This window comes from Patagioenas fasciata, chromosome 1, assembly GCF_037038585.1.
Source record: "Patagioenas fasciata isolate bPatFas1 chromosome 1, bPatFas1.hap1, whole genome shotgun sequence".
In the NCBI taxonomy this organism is placed as follows: domain Eukaryota; kingdom Metazoa; phylum Chordata; class Aves; order Columbiformes; family Columbidae; genus Patagioenas; species Patagioenas fasciata.
The window spans coordinates 4,574,700-4,588,395 of NC_092520.1; the positions used below are offsets into that span (position 1 = coordinate 4,574,700).

A 13,696-nucleotide genomic window follows, 5' to 3' on the forward strand; every position below is an offset into this window, starting at 1 on the left:
TGGCCTCTTCTCACACAGAATAGTTGCAATATGGCATGATGGTGAGAGTCATCATCTGGCTTACGTTACTGCAGCTCCACTGGTGTCTGACACTAGCTGAAAATCTGGTCTTTTACAGCAGTACCTGTGTGTGTAGTCAGGTAACAAATGATCATGTGCAGCTTTCTTAGGTTGACATATCCTGACCCAAAATCATTCTTTCAACCTGAGATGATGCATGATAAAGGGAGGGAGTTTGCTGGGCCTCTCCTAAAGAGATGGAAAGCCTTTACCATACACTGTGCCTCCTCCAACAAGTTGAAGCCACTTCTGTAGTCATGTATAGGATGTTTTTAATCACATCAGCAGCAGCTGGTCTTCCCAAATCATCCTGGTTACCTGATCCTTGACTCCTACTTCCCACCAGTGCTGAAGTACATGGGTGACTATCCATCCAAAAGGACCCGCTCAGTCAATGAGCTGACAGACCAAATATTTGAAGGTGCCTTGAAAGCTGAACCCCTGAAGGATGAAATCTACTGCCAGACCCTCAAGCAGCTCACAGACAACCACATCAAGTGAGAGTCGTTCTTTCTCCTTGGCCTAAAGGCACTAGCCTGTGTTGAGCAAAGCAAACCTGAAGTGTCCATGCCATGAGTCATTTTTTTCCTCCTGGGTCTCTCCTCATCTAGGTACAGTGAAGAGAAAGGCTGGGAGCTGTTGTGGTTGTGCACAGGCCTTTTCCCTCCAAGTAACATCCTCCTGCCCCATGTCCAGAGGTTTCTGCAGTCCCGGAAACATCACCCCTTGGCAACAGACTGCATCCAGAGACTCCAGAAAGCCCTGAGGTAAGGCACCAAAAGACTTCCTAGTCCCCACTGTGCCACAGCATTCAAATATGCATGAGAAAATACAAGTAGGAAATATTTTGGTGGCTAAGGGGACAGTGAAAGCTCACAGACTCTATCTGTGTTCAACCGAGCTGAACGAAAGGGACATTGGATGGAAGAGGTCACTGGTAAACTGCCTGGGGAAAAACAGATATTAATTAAGCCAACTTTGTCATGCCAGCTTCATTTGAGTCACCTACAACCTAAGCAAATACACATTCCCCATTCCAATTTTTCTTCTTTTTAAGGGGGATAAAAGCTAATACTATGAAATTACCCAAAATTACTCAAAAAAGAATATGTATTAAAATGCAAGATTTAAACAAAGGATTCCTGCTTTGATGGTGTGGCACCTGCCACTTCTTGTTTTGCAGGAATGGATCCAGGAAGTACCCACCCCATCTAGTAGAGGTGGAAGCCATTCAACACAAAACCACCCAAATTTTTCACAAGGTGTACTTCCCTGATGACACTGATGAGGTAAATGGGGGAGGGAAGGAAATTCTTTTCTATCAGCATGACTGTCAATTTTCTTCTTAAAATCTCAGAAGAGGTTAATGTTGGTTCTGATTCAGAAAAACTCAGCCTTCCCAGAAGACTCTGGACCAGAGCCAGAGCAATGTAAGGAAAACCCATCCTTATCTACTCTGACCAGCTCAAGGGTTTGATTTACTGCAATTCACCTCTTTTCAAGACGTGGCTGATATGCTGGCATTCACTGAAGGCTTTATAATGTGATTCCAGCAAGAGAGAGTTTGGGTGGGTTCATCACCATCCACTCTCTTAGTGGTTCACAAGCCTTGGCCATCAGCTATTTGCATCCTAGACCGACAGACATAGTTCACCCAACTGTACCCAGCAGGGTACCATGGTGGCTCTCCCTGCAGACCACGCAGGGAACAGTGGCAAGTAAGCAACTTAAATTATTCTTTCTGATCTGAGATGACACAGAAATCATGATATCTGCACTCAGGAACCTCTCATTAAGCATCCTACGTGCTAATAAGGCAGCTAATTACAATATATTGATGCCAGAGCAGATATACATGTCCTTGCAGATACTGGCACTGATTAGTCCTCCTGTGAGGCTCGCACCTCTTTCTCCCCTTGGGTACAACTAAATTCTTGTGTTTCCAGGTGGGTTTATGTATGATTGCACAACCATGGGAGGAAAAGGATGATTCCTCTCCAGCGGATGTGTGCACTGGTTTATCCATAATTCAGAGCTGAGAAAACTGCTGGGATTTCTCATCACATTGAGTATTTTTTTCCACATGACCAGCAATAAGCTTTATACACAAGCATCTGTGTGAGAACCAATAGAAGGAAGCAGCGGGGACTTCTGCACTTGGATGGGTTTGCTGTGATCCTTTTGGCCACGACCATCACACAGGTGGACTGGCAGAGGAGCATCACCCCAGTACAACGTGCATCTGCACCAAAGGGCTGCAGAACGCTGAGCTCCGGGGCAGTCCCTTGTGGGATGGGGAACATGGGTCCTGGTGGTTTGGTGGTTCAAGGTTATCACAGTCATGCACGTGGTGGTCAGAAGCTTAAATTCCTTAAGCGGCTATGAATTGAATCTCTATAAGCAGGCAGAGCAAAACTGAGGTGCTGCAAATCCTGAGCACAACCCAAAAGGCAAAACAGGGGCTGGGAACTGCATGCAGCTGGGACAGTCCTTTAGATATCCCACAAATAGGTAAAGCAGGAGTCATCTTCAGCCACCCAGAAGTCAGGCATTTGTTCTAAGCCAGGCATCTGACCTCCTCTTCATCAGTAGAGAGATAGCTGGGGAAAATTAGCCTGGAGGTGCCTCTCTCTGTATCTCTCTCCTCTAGACAAATAGCTCTGAGAACTGGTAGATCAGAAAAATCTCTTGCTTTGCCTGGCAATCCCTGGAGAAGCTAGCACAGAATATACATAGAACATCACGACGCACAGCAGTAGTATGGCTGAGCTTCTGCAAACGTCCCTTCCCATGACCAGTGCCATGATCCACAATGTCACTGACATCATTGGTGGTGGGCACCTAAATCCCTTTGTGCATCTGAACCTAAAGTTCTTCAAAGAGAGAATAAAGTGGAAATTAACCTTGAGGTAGCAGTAGTGATGATCTTCCTTTCTTTGTAGGCATTTGAGGTGGAGTCCAGCACAAAAGCCAAGGACTTCTGCCAGAACATCTCCAACAGGCTGCTCCTAAAGTCATCTGAGGGCTTCAGCCTCTTCGTCAAAATCTCTGACAAGGTGAGTGACCCACCTGCCAATTGGTATGCATTGGTGGAGCCAGAGCTATTCGCACCCTCACAGGTGAGATGCATTTCTCTGCAAGAACTGTGGTGTTTCTAAGTCAGATCCATCCTGGTACAGGTCAGATTTGCAGTATCTCAGCCCTGATTTACAGCCATCATCCCAAAGGGCTTAAAACACAGATAGGCAAAGCTATCCTAGGCTGTTTGCTGAGGCAGGTTTATAAGAAAGGGCTAAGTAAGAAAAATATGCCTCGAGCAGCTGTGAGAAACCTATGGAGATAGTTATCATGAAGGGAAATTAATTCCTTCAGTGAAACAGGAAGCTGCAATAAGGAGTAATGGGTGAAATACCCTGTTTCCCCCAAAATAAGACCTTCCCTGAAAATAAGACCTACCACAAAAATAAGCACTAGCATGATTTTTCAGTATTTTTGAGAATGCTCAAAATATAATCCCTACTCCAAAATTAAGCCCTTGTTACAGTTCATTTTAAAAGTTGATTTAAATAGCATCCAGGTAGCTATGCATGTAAAAAAGTAAGCATCTTTTGGAGTAAAATTTAATATAAAACCCTGTCTTATTTTGGGGGAGACAGGATAAGAGAGAGCCTGCAGCAAGGTGCTGGCTGTGGCCAACAGTTTGTAACACATCAGTGTAACCAGGACAAAACAGTGAGTGACAGCTACAGGAGATGGGGCAATGGCCAATCTGCCTGTGGCCTCTTGCCACTTGCTCAGCCTTTGTAACCATGTGCTGTGTCCCCCAGGTCATCAGTGTTCCTGAGGGAGATTTCTTCTTTGACTTTGTGAGACACCTGACGGACTGGATAAAGAAAGCAAGACCAGCAAAAGATGGTAACGGTGACTTTTCTCCGTTGTGGGTCACACAGAGACCTCTTAAATCCCTACAGAACTTTCAAACAAGATTGACCAGACAGTCTGCCGCATCTCTTGGGCCACACTACTGTGGTTGTGCTGTTGACACCAGCCCTGGGGATATCATCTGCGAAATGTCCAGAAGCAGCAGGGGTAGACCTGGTCACTATGAGGGCCACCTGTTCACGGGCAGCTCTCCAGGGCTGGCCCAGGGAAGAGTTTCAGTGGTGGGATTCATCTCACCGTGCTGCCCAAATCTGCAGCAGAGTATCAGTAGCTGCAAAACACAGGTGACTCCAGGGTGCAATTCGTCTGTCCTGCATGAGGCATGAGCACTATGGAGAGGAGATTCAGGCCAGACATCAGGAAGAAATATTTTACACTGAATGTGGTGAGAGCCTGTCCCAGGTTGCCAGAGAGGTGGTGGATGAACCATCCCTGGAGACATCCCAGGCCAGGCTGGACAGGGCTCTGAGCAACCTGAGCTGGTGAAGATGTCCCTGCTCATGGCAGGGGTGGCACTGGATGAGCTTTAGAAGCCCCTTCAAACCCAAACTATTCTATGATTATATGACTATAGTCAAAGTACAGCCATGCAAATGAATCCAGATGCTTGTTCCATTTTATTAAAGCTTTGCAAGGGAAAGATGTGGGTTTCTCTACAAAGTCAGGGCCTGTCTGCCCTTGCTAGTGTCCCTGTCCCTGCATGTTGTGATGGCACATGGGCACCACTGGGTTGTGGGGACACTGACTGCCAGCTGGTGCTCACAGCACAGCTTTTACATATTGACTCCCTCCTTCCTTCGCACAGGTATAGTGCCTTCCCTCACCTACCAAGTGTTCTTCATGAAAAAGCTGTGGACCAACACAATGCCTGGAAAGGACTCGATGGCAGATTCAATCTTCCACTATTACCAGGTACTCCGGGAGCCTGCAATAGCAGTGGAGACTTGGAAGGAGTCAGGAATGGGTTACAAAGACTTGGTCCATCTACAGAAATGAAATTTTTATTGCATGAAATAGGAAGACCTCTTGCTTTAAATAGAGCACTATTGAGTTGCATGGCAAGGAGCGGCCTTCATGCACCTTAGGGTAACCAGCTCAGCATGATTTTGGGCCATCTGCTCTTGAGTGGGCAGCAAGAAACAGGAGAGAGCATGTCCTGCTGGCAGCCTCAGGAGGGCAGCTGAATTCAGAAGCATCCTGAGGGTTTTCAGCCACCTCCATTCGCGATGAGCTGTGGTGGTCCCAGCAGCCAGGTAAAAGGTTTTAGTTTTAGTTTCTGCTCTTTTTCCTTCTGGGAAAAGGAAGAGACAAGAAGAGACACCTTCATGTCCCAAAGCTCACTCTCCCTCACACTCCCTGTGTTCTTGCCTGAATAAGGTGGTTACCACAACATGACTGTATCCCTTAATTTAGTCACTTGACACATTTTTAGACACTTTTGGTAATGAGGGAGTAGACTTTTAAAACTAAAAAAATAAAAAAGCAGGAAATCCATTGTCATGGAGGCACCCCGAGGTTAGCTTGAGGGACAAGAGGGTAAACCAGTGAGAAATAGGGTTTTAGCACTCCAAAGTAACTTGAGTACAGGTTCAGATATCAGTTGAGTAAATTATTAAGGGGCAGCAACTAATACAACGGGAGGTCCACAGAGTGCATGCACGCGGCTTCACCCAAAACAATGCCGGAGCCACCCCTGCATCCAGGAAGAGTCCACGCTTGCCTGAACATGGTGTGGGATTATTTTTTAAAGGGATACATGTACTCGTAGTGAGTACGGAAAGTGTACACTCGCGATTCTGCGAGGGTAGATTTATAATACACTCGCAATCCTGCGAGGGTTAATACCCGTGCAAATGTGCACGGAATATTACACGTGCTTATGTGGAAGCACGGGAGGAAAATACACTCGCGATTGTGCAAGGAAATAATTTATACACATGCTCGTATTGAGCACGGAAAGTACGCGTGCAAATGTGCACAGAAAGTTACACGTGCTTATGTGGAAGCATGGGAGGAAAATACACCCATGATTATGCGAGGATTAATTTTACAAGTGCTCATATTGAGCATGGAAAGTTACACGTGCATATGTGCACGGAAAGTATAAATACACTCGCAATCCTGCGAGGAGAAGTTTTACTCACACCCGTGGCGGCGAGGCAAGCGGAGTCTCCATCCCCGGGGGCTCTTGGCGGCAGCATCTCCTTCGTGCTCCCAGAGACCCGCGACAATGGGCTGAGTCTCAATGAGAGTCCCGTTTTTATAGGCTGATCAGATCTGACTGTGGGCATTCCAGAAGCTTCTCTGCACCCCCACACTGGCTGTGGGTGCCCCTGAAGCCTCCAAACATCCCCACACTGGCCGCAGGTGCTCAGTGGCTCCCTGGCGCCTCAGCGCTCTCTTCTCCTAATGGCCCTGGCCAGGGGGCTCTGGGGCCAAACAAAAGAAGCTGTCAGCCTCAAACAGCAGAGAGAGAGGGAGAGGGGTCTACTCCTTCCATGATGAAGGAGAGAGGGGAAGAAAGGGGGTGTTTGCATCCTGTCGCACCCATTCAATTACAAGTGGTCATTACTAGGGCTGGATTTCCTGGGGTGAGAGGGGCTGGACAAGACTGTAGGTTCACACACTTGATAGCTAACACATAAACCTTCCTGTTCCACATATCAGGAGACTGGTTCAGACCAGAGAGGATTTTTAAACATCTAATGTGGTCTCAGATGAGTAGCTGCTTCTCCACCACACTCAGCACAAAGGCCACAAGTGTTTCCAGGGCAGAACATCTTAGCCAGGGGTTGGAGACCTCCACAAATTCCATTTAGCACCTGAAGATGAAAGCCTGTTGCCATCTTCTCTATCTCTGAACCATTCTTTCCCCCATTCAGGAGTTACCGAAGTACCTGCGTGGCTACCACAAGTGCACACGGGAAGAGGTCCTGCAGCTGGCAGCTCTCATCTACCGGGTGAAGTTTGAGGATGACAAGTCCTATTTTCCCAGCATCCCCAAGCTCCTGAAGGAGCTGGTGCCTCAGGACCTTGTCCGGCAGCTCTCTCCAGATGACTGGAAAAGGGTAAAAGCAGCAGCTTGGGTCACTTGCCAGGCCCAGGTGGGGATAGCCCAGCTTCTTGGGTGACTTGTTTGACACTTAACGTCAAAGTGAGGCTGCCAGAATGAGTGACCCACGGTCCCTCCAGAGCCTTAGCAGAGCTGCAGCCTCTCCAGCATCACCACGATGAGGAGTGGTACATGCGTGTTCATACACTCATACCTTGAAGTGGGTTTTGTTTGTGCTGCATGTGGCTGCAGTGGTGGAAGCAGCACCATATGGACACATGGTGGGAGATGGTCCCATGTAAAGGTCTAATGTTTGAAGCAGACTTCTGTGTAGAGCAACCTGATCTAGTTGAAGATGTCCTTGCTCATTGCAGGGGGGGTGGACTAGATGACCTTTGAAAGACCATTCCAACCCAAACTATTCTACAATTCTGTGATAATTTTCCCTGCCTCACACAGAGAGAGCTGTGGAACAGGTATAAACAGGTCTAGAACCATAAAATAACGTAGGTGTCTCACTGCCAAGAGATACTCTTATACCTTCTGTTTTCTGGGACTTGAACTTGGTGATATGCCTAACCAGGGAGCTATCAGCTTCTCAGGGTTCAAGGTCTGTCAGTCTCCTCTGCTGCATAAATTGGAGGATCAAAACTTACAATCCCTTCAATGGAGACACCAGCACAGCTCATCTAAAGAAAAAGGGACTTTGTTTTTATCCAGGCCCTGCTCCAGAGACCAGCCAGCACTTCTGTGAAATGTTCATAGAATGTCCTGAGTTGTAAGGCACCCACAAGGACCATCAAATCCAACTCCTGTTCCTGTATAGGACAATACCAAAATTCACACCATGTGTCTGACATTGTCCAAATGCCTATTGAACACTGTTAGGTTTGGGGCTGTGACACCTCCCTGGGGAGCCTGTTCCAGTGTCCAGCACCTCTGGGTGAAGAACCTGTTCCTAATGTCCAACTTAAACCTTCCCTGGCACATCTTCCTGCCATTCCCTTGGGTCCTTTCACTGGAGCAGAGAATAGAACTGACCAACTTTGTGGGACTGGTGCTCCTTCCCTGCAAACATCCCTAATGCTGGGTAATGCAAACCCTCCAGCTCTGTCATGTTCTCTGTTGCAGTCCATCGTGGCATACTACAATAAGCACGCAGGCAAAACAAGAGAAGAAGCCAAGCTTGCCTTCCTAAAGATTATCTTCAAGTGGCCTACGTTTGGATCAGCATTCTTTGAAGTGAAGGTACCTGCCTTGCTTGGGGGTTCTTTGGTAGCTTTGGGCCAAGGTCAGGAGCCTTATATCATAGAGGGGTTCCAGGTATGCAGGATTGTCCCGGTGTCTGGACCACAATGGGACAACCCTGATGAAGCAGGGAATGTGTGACTTTTCATCAGTAAAGGGCTGATACACTGATTTATTGTTGCCCTGCCTCTTTGCACAGACAGAGGCATTGTAAATCCTCAGCTTATCTCAGACATTGGGTCTATACTCATACCTGTGCTGCTGAAGAGCCAAGAGCAGTTCTTGGTTTTGCCAAGGCAAAGGAGTTTTCCAAGGGATGTGTCTGCACACACCATGAAGCAAATTCAGACAACCCACAACAACACCAGGCAGGAGACGGTAGTCATTAAGTCTGTCCAAGTACTCTGGACACGTTATTATAACTCCCTCTTCTCAATGGCCACATAGCCTGGGCTGGAAACAAGTTGCTGAAATTATTCATCAGTTCCTTGAACTTGGGCACCCCATCTTCTGTTACGATGTCCATCTTAGATGGCTTGAGGGACCTGAATATACACTGCGATTTTCCCACCAAAAGTGGCTCAGTAGCCAAGAAATCTGTGGCAGGGCCAGGAGCTGAGCTCCCATCCCCTGTGCCCTACCTACTCAATGGGACAAAATGAAGGTCCTCATGGCACAGGGCTGGGAGAAGGATTTTACCAGCAGGAACAAAATTGAATGTAAAAATCAGAAGGGGACAGAGCAGTATAGTCTTGGCCTGGAGGTCCACAGCAGCAGTTGTGAGGAGGAGCAGAGGCACTGGAAGGGAAAGGAGATGTCTGGGGGTTTCCAGCCTGTCAACGGCAAGAAACTTGATGCTGTCAGCAACTGGTCATCACGCAATGAGGAGATCTGTACTTAACTAGACAGCCCTGAATTATTGCTGATATCTTCATGAGATCTGTGTTTATCTTTAAAGGATAAACTGGAGAGCAGTTAATGAGCCACTAAATCCTGGCAGTAGAAGACAGGGAGAAGGGAAATAGGAAGCGATCAAATTTTTCATGACACATCCCCTAACCAGTTCATCTCATTTCCAACAGCAAACTACAGAGCCAAATTATCCAGAAATCCTTCTAATTGCCATCAATAAGCATGGAGTCAGCCTCATCGATCCCAAAACCAAGGTAAGCAAAAGTGGGCTTTTACTAAATGATCCCAATCCCACTCCCCAACCCCTCATAGAAGTCAACCCAAAGAGTGTGTTGTTCAGAACTCATTAAGCCTCATTAGAAAGGCTGGATAGCAAGAAAAGTTTCAGGAGGCAGAAATTCACTGTTGCACAGAGCCAGCCCAGGCTTTTTCAACAGGAGATGGATTGGGAGCATCAACTCTTAGGGCCCTGTAACTGGAGAATACTCACACTCCTTCCTTAATCCTTTCACAGAAATTAGGGCAGGAGATGGAGTAAATGAGCTCCTACTAATTACTTCCACCAGCCACATGGTCTTTCTAGTATGATAGTCATCCACAAACACTGGAAGATCCAGAGTCATGCACTTCACTTCCATTTCCATGAGGCCATGGTACAATCTCATCTCAGTAGACATCCTTGGTCTGCTTTGATGGAAAGTGAAAGGGAATACGAGAGGTCCTCACAGCCCTTTGTGCAAGTTGAGGCTTTCACATACTGAGTGTCAATCTTGTGTTCCCACCAGGATATTCTCATCACTCACCCCTTCACCAAGATCTCCAACTGGAGCAGTGGCAACACGTACTTCCATATAACCATCGGCAATCTGGTCAGAGGAAGCAAGCTGCTCTGCGAGACCTCCCTGGTAAGGAACATTAAAATTATTGAGCCCACTCAGACCAAACCCCATCTTTGGCAGACAAAACTAAATGCTTCCAGCAAAGTGTGTCTCGAGGATTCTCTGGGCTGAAAATGGTTGCTTAGAAGAGCCCCCAATATGTTTTTTTTTTCTTCTGGATTGCCCATGGCTCTGCTCAACAGATCAGGGGCTCTCACTTGGTCCATCATTCAACTTATGACCAAGCCTCGGGTGCTTAGGATGTTGCCATCTCAGGAACATGGGACATTGTTCCCTGTCACTGGACTGAAAGGTGGATTAAAGCAGATGTGGGCTCAGGGAATACTCTTGAGCCTACCAAGATCCTTTGCCCAGTCTGTCTCTAGTAACATTCACAACAATAAGCCTCGTCCTAGACTATCTTAAACCCAAAACACAAGCGATAAACATTCCTGCTGTTGTTTTTAATTTGAGGCATTCAGCTTTTTGTTGGTCATTTGAAAATCCAGGTCCAATCCAAATATCCCTATGTTCTTAGCCTCAATAGCATCCTGGGACAGTGAGTTCCTCTATCCCAACACTGCAATTTATATTTGGGATGTGTTCCTTGTGGTGGTGTCATTTCACTCGAGGAGGATGGTGAAACAGGTCCAAACGTACCTGAAAACTTGAAAGTCAACAACTGGTAGCCAGTGTGTTCAGGTGGCATGAACAAAAAGACTGTAAAATGTTCTCTAAAGGCAGGTAATATCTTCTCTTTGCTCCTCAGGGCTACAAGATGGATGATCTTTTGACCTCGTATATCAGCCAGATGTTAACAGCCATGAGCAAACAGAGGAACGCAAAGGGTAGCAAGTGAACTGCAAGAAGCCACTGGCAGGTGGCCATGGGGCTAATTCACCAGCTGAGGCCTGTGGGGTACCCGTGCAGCTGGGGGACAACCTTTGCCTCCCAGATGTGGAAGATGAGCCGAACGCCATCAGGGAGTTCGCTGGACTCTGACCTTGAGGGCTCGAATCCCACCTCCCCTTCCAGCGAAGACGACTATCTGTGACCTCCCATTCTACTTGCCCACCCTGCACCCCAACTCCATCTCACACCTCAAAGATTTCCAGGGGACACCACCGCTCTCAGACAATGACTGAGCAAAGATGATCTGGCAAGAGGTTTGCCTGAACCAAATGGCTGGCATCACAAAAGCTCTTGGAAGAGGATTTGTGTGTGTGTGTGTGTGGCTTGTTTTGGTTTGGTTTGGGTTTGTTTTTCTTAATTAAGAGAGAGCTATCAAGATGCTAACGGCTTTGTGGTGAGGTTATGAGAATTTCAGGTTTGAAGAGGAATAACGGAGCCCCAACCTATGCTGGAAAACTATCCAATGATAGCTGAAGGGCTTGGTTTTTTTGACATTACAAAAGAATATGTTGTGTTCTTAAGAAGGACAAAAAGAAAAAGCAGGCTGGGAAGAGCACGTTTTAACTAGGAATCAGAATAAACAAACTACTGATCAAACAGGCTAGAGTACTAAAGTGCTGTCCGTGCAATGCTGGAAATATTTAAAGAACAGATTTTAAAGTTTTGTTTCTTCTTCTATTTATTTTTTAAAATATTAAAAAGGAAAAACAAATAAAAAATCCTGCATTTCATGCCGGTATCTGGACACTGGCTCGGGGCTGAGGGCGACCTGCAGGACAATCCCTCGCCCAGGGATTCCACGATCACCAGAGACCAAGGCACATCTTTCCCAGCTTACAGGCTCAACTGGAAGTGAGGCTTGGAAGATGAATTATCTCCTTTTGCCCACTGTGTCCAGACAAATTAACCCTGGGAGGATCTTTACTGCAAGTTTCAATATGTATGTAGGGGTTTTGGAGTCCCTGTGTTTGGAAGACTGAGGCCAAGCCTGCGTTGAGTTGTAATTCAAATATGGACTTGGTCATCAGGTTTGGAAACATAATGATTTTGTTGTGCTTTTGTGTGTGTTGCTGTATGAAATGGCTCTTTATGAGTCCCAGCTGGACCTGAACCACTCACAGCAAGGGCAGGCCCTTGATTTTGGTGGGCTTTTCTCCACCTTTGGTTGGCTGTACTAATCTGCTTGGCTGGAAGTCCTGTCTTCCACCCCATATCACACAGTGTGGACCAGCCTGCTTTGGAGCAGAGATGGGACCTGCCAGCAGAGAGGAGGCTGAAGCCATGTTGTGTCTGGGAGGATGCAGGGGAAGGAGCCAGGGGGTGCCTTTCCAAAAATAGAGGCTTCAAAGGAGCACGTGCCTGGATGTGTGGCAACAGGAGGGGTGAGAATTGTCCACCAAGACCTGATCACTAACATCACTAACACTGCATGGATCTCAGCAGATGTGGGAGACCTCTCTTGGTCCCGTGCATTGGGCTGGGTTTGGCTGCTTTTATAAAAGTCTGTATTGTAGGGTGTCGTGTGTTTCTCTGTTAAGCTCAGCTGGGCTCAGTCCCCCAACACCGTGGTGTTACAAGCAGAGTCAGCAGCGCTGTCTACCAGACCTCAAGGACTGTGACATCTGACTGGGATGCAGCAGTGACTTTGGACCTTGGTTGCTCCACCAAAGCAAACGATATGCTCCATGGAGACATCCACCAGCCAGACAGGGCTTCTAGGAGATGCTCTTCCTCCACCATCATCCTACCCGAGGCACTCTGGTGTTCGGAGCATGGTTGCACCAGCCAAGGCTATGTTGGGAGCTCAGCTGCCTTCTCACCATCCATCTCTGATGCTTCACTCCCCTTCCTAGCAGCTACGATCCAGCTGTCCCAGGGGTTCCACCTGTCCTTAGACACGTGCTCATCATCCCCACCAACACCACCGCTTTTTGTGAGTCTCCAGCCATCCCTGCCTCCCACAGCACGCTCAGTAGATGGTACAGCACAGAAAAGTTCTCCAGTTCGGTCCTGGGCCAGCTTTCCCCAACCACCACCCTCATCCGTCACAGCTCTGTCAGCCTCCCATTCACCCCACTATTTTTGGGGGGTGCCGGGACTCGGTGTGTGTGTGCCTGTGTGTCATATGTATTAGCGTCTGCTGGCCTCTTTGTATACACACCAAGCGATGTAACATGAAAAAAAACAAAAAGCATATGTCCAAGTGAAATACTCTAATTAAAAAGCATCAAGTGGTTTGTGGGAGGCTGTTCTGCACCGTATGGTTGTGATGGTGTCTCCATGGGAAGGGTGGGCTCAGGGCTCCCAGGCCCTTGGGATCAGGACTTCTTGCAGAGCGGGACTCCTGGCAAGAGTATCCAGAAACGAGGAGCAAATCATCAGCGTGACCAGATGGAAAACGAAGTGAAATCTTCTTTTTTTTAAAAAAAAAAATGGCAGTGGTTGTGGGAGCATAGCCAAATCTACCACCTGGACACCAGGGGACAGGCGGAGGACCTCATGGTTCACAGTACCAGTCAATCCATATCCTCTCCACCCACCATTTTTGCTGCTTATGTACCTCTACATGAGTGATACCCACAAAAAGTTATGAGCCTGCTATGGATACAAGGCATGGAGAGGGGGTTTAACACCACCAGTAGCATGTTCTCCCCATGCTTCATAGATCTGGAGCTGCTCTACGCCAATCCAC

At 47.4% G+C, this 13,696-nt stretch overlaps 1 protein-coding gene across 7 annotated transcripts in view; it reads left to right on the forward strand.

Annotated features, from left to right (window-relative positions):
* MYO7A (myosin VIIA) overlaps nt 1-13,246 on the forward strand; it is a 114,029-nt gene extending 100,783 nt beyond the window's left edge. For all 7 annotated transcript variants that reach the window (XM_071815717.1, XM_071815626.1, XM_071815753.1 and 4 more), the window contains 11 exons: nt 404-557; nt 672-827; nt 1,244-1,349; nt 3,003-3,116; nt 3,888-3,975; nt 4,808-4,914; nt 6,885-7,070; nt 8,186-8,302; nt 9,385-9,468; nt 10,000-10,119; nt 10,862-13,246. In XM_071815717.1, coding sequence (XP_071671818.1) covers nt 404-557; nt 672-827; nt 1,244-1,349; nt 3,003-3,116; nt 3,888-3,975; nt 4,808-4,914; nt 6,885-7,070; nt 8,186-8,302; nt 9,385-9,468; nt 10,000-10,119; nt 10,862-10,951 — 1,322 coding nt within the window. In that variant the 3' untranslated portion in view covers nt 10,952-13,246. The remainder of the gene's footprint in view (nt 1-403; nt 558-671; nt 828-1,243; nt 1,350-3,002; nt 3,117-3,887; nt 3,976-4,807; nt 4,915-6,884; nt 7,071-8,185; nt 8,303-9,384; nt 9,469-9,999; nt 10,120-10,861) is intronic.
* The last annotated feature ends 450 nt before the right edge of the window (nt 13,247-13,696 follow it).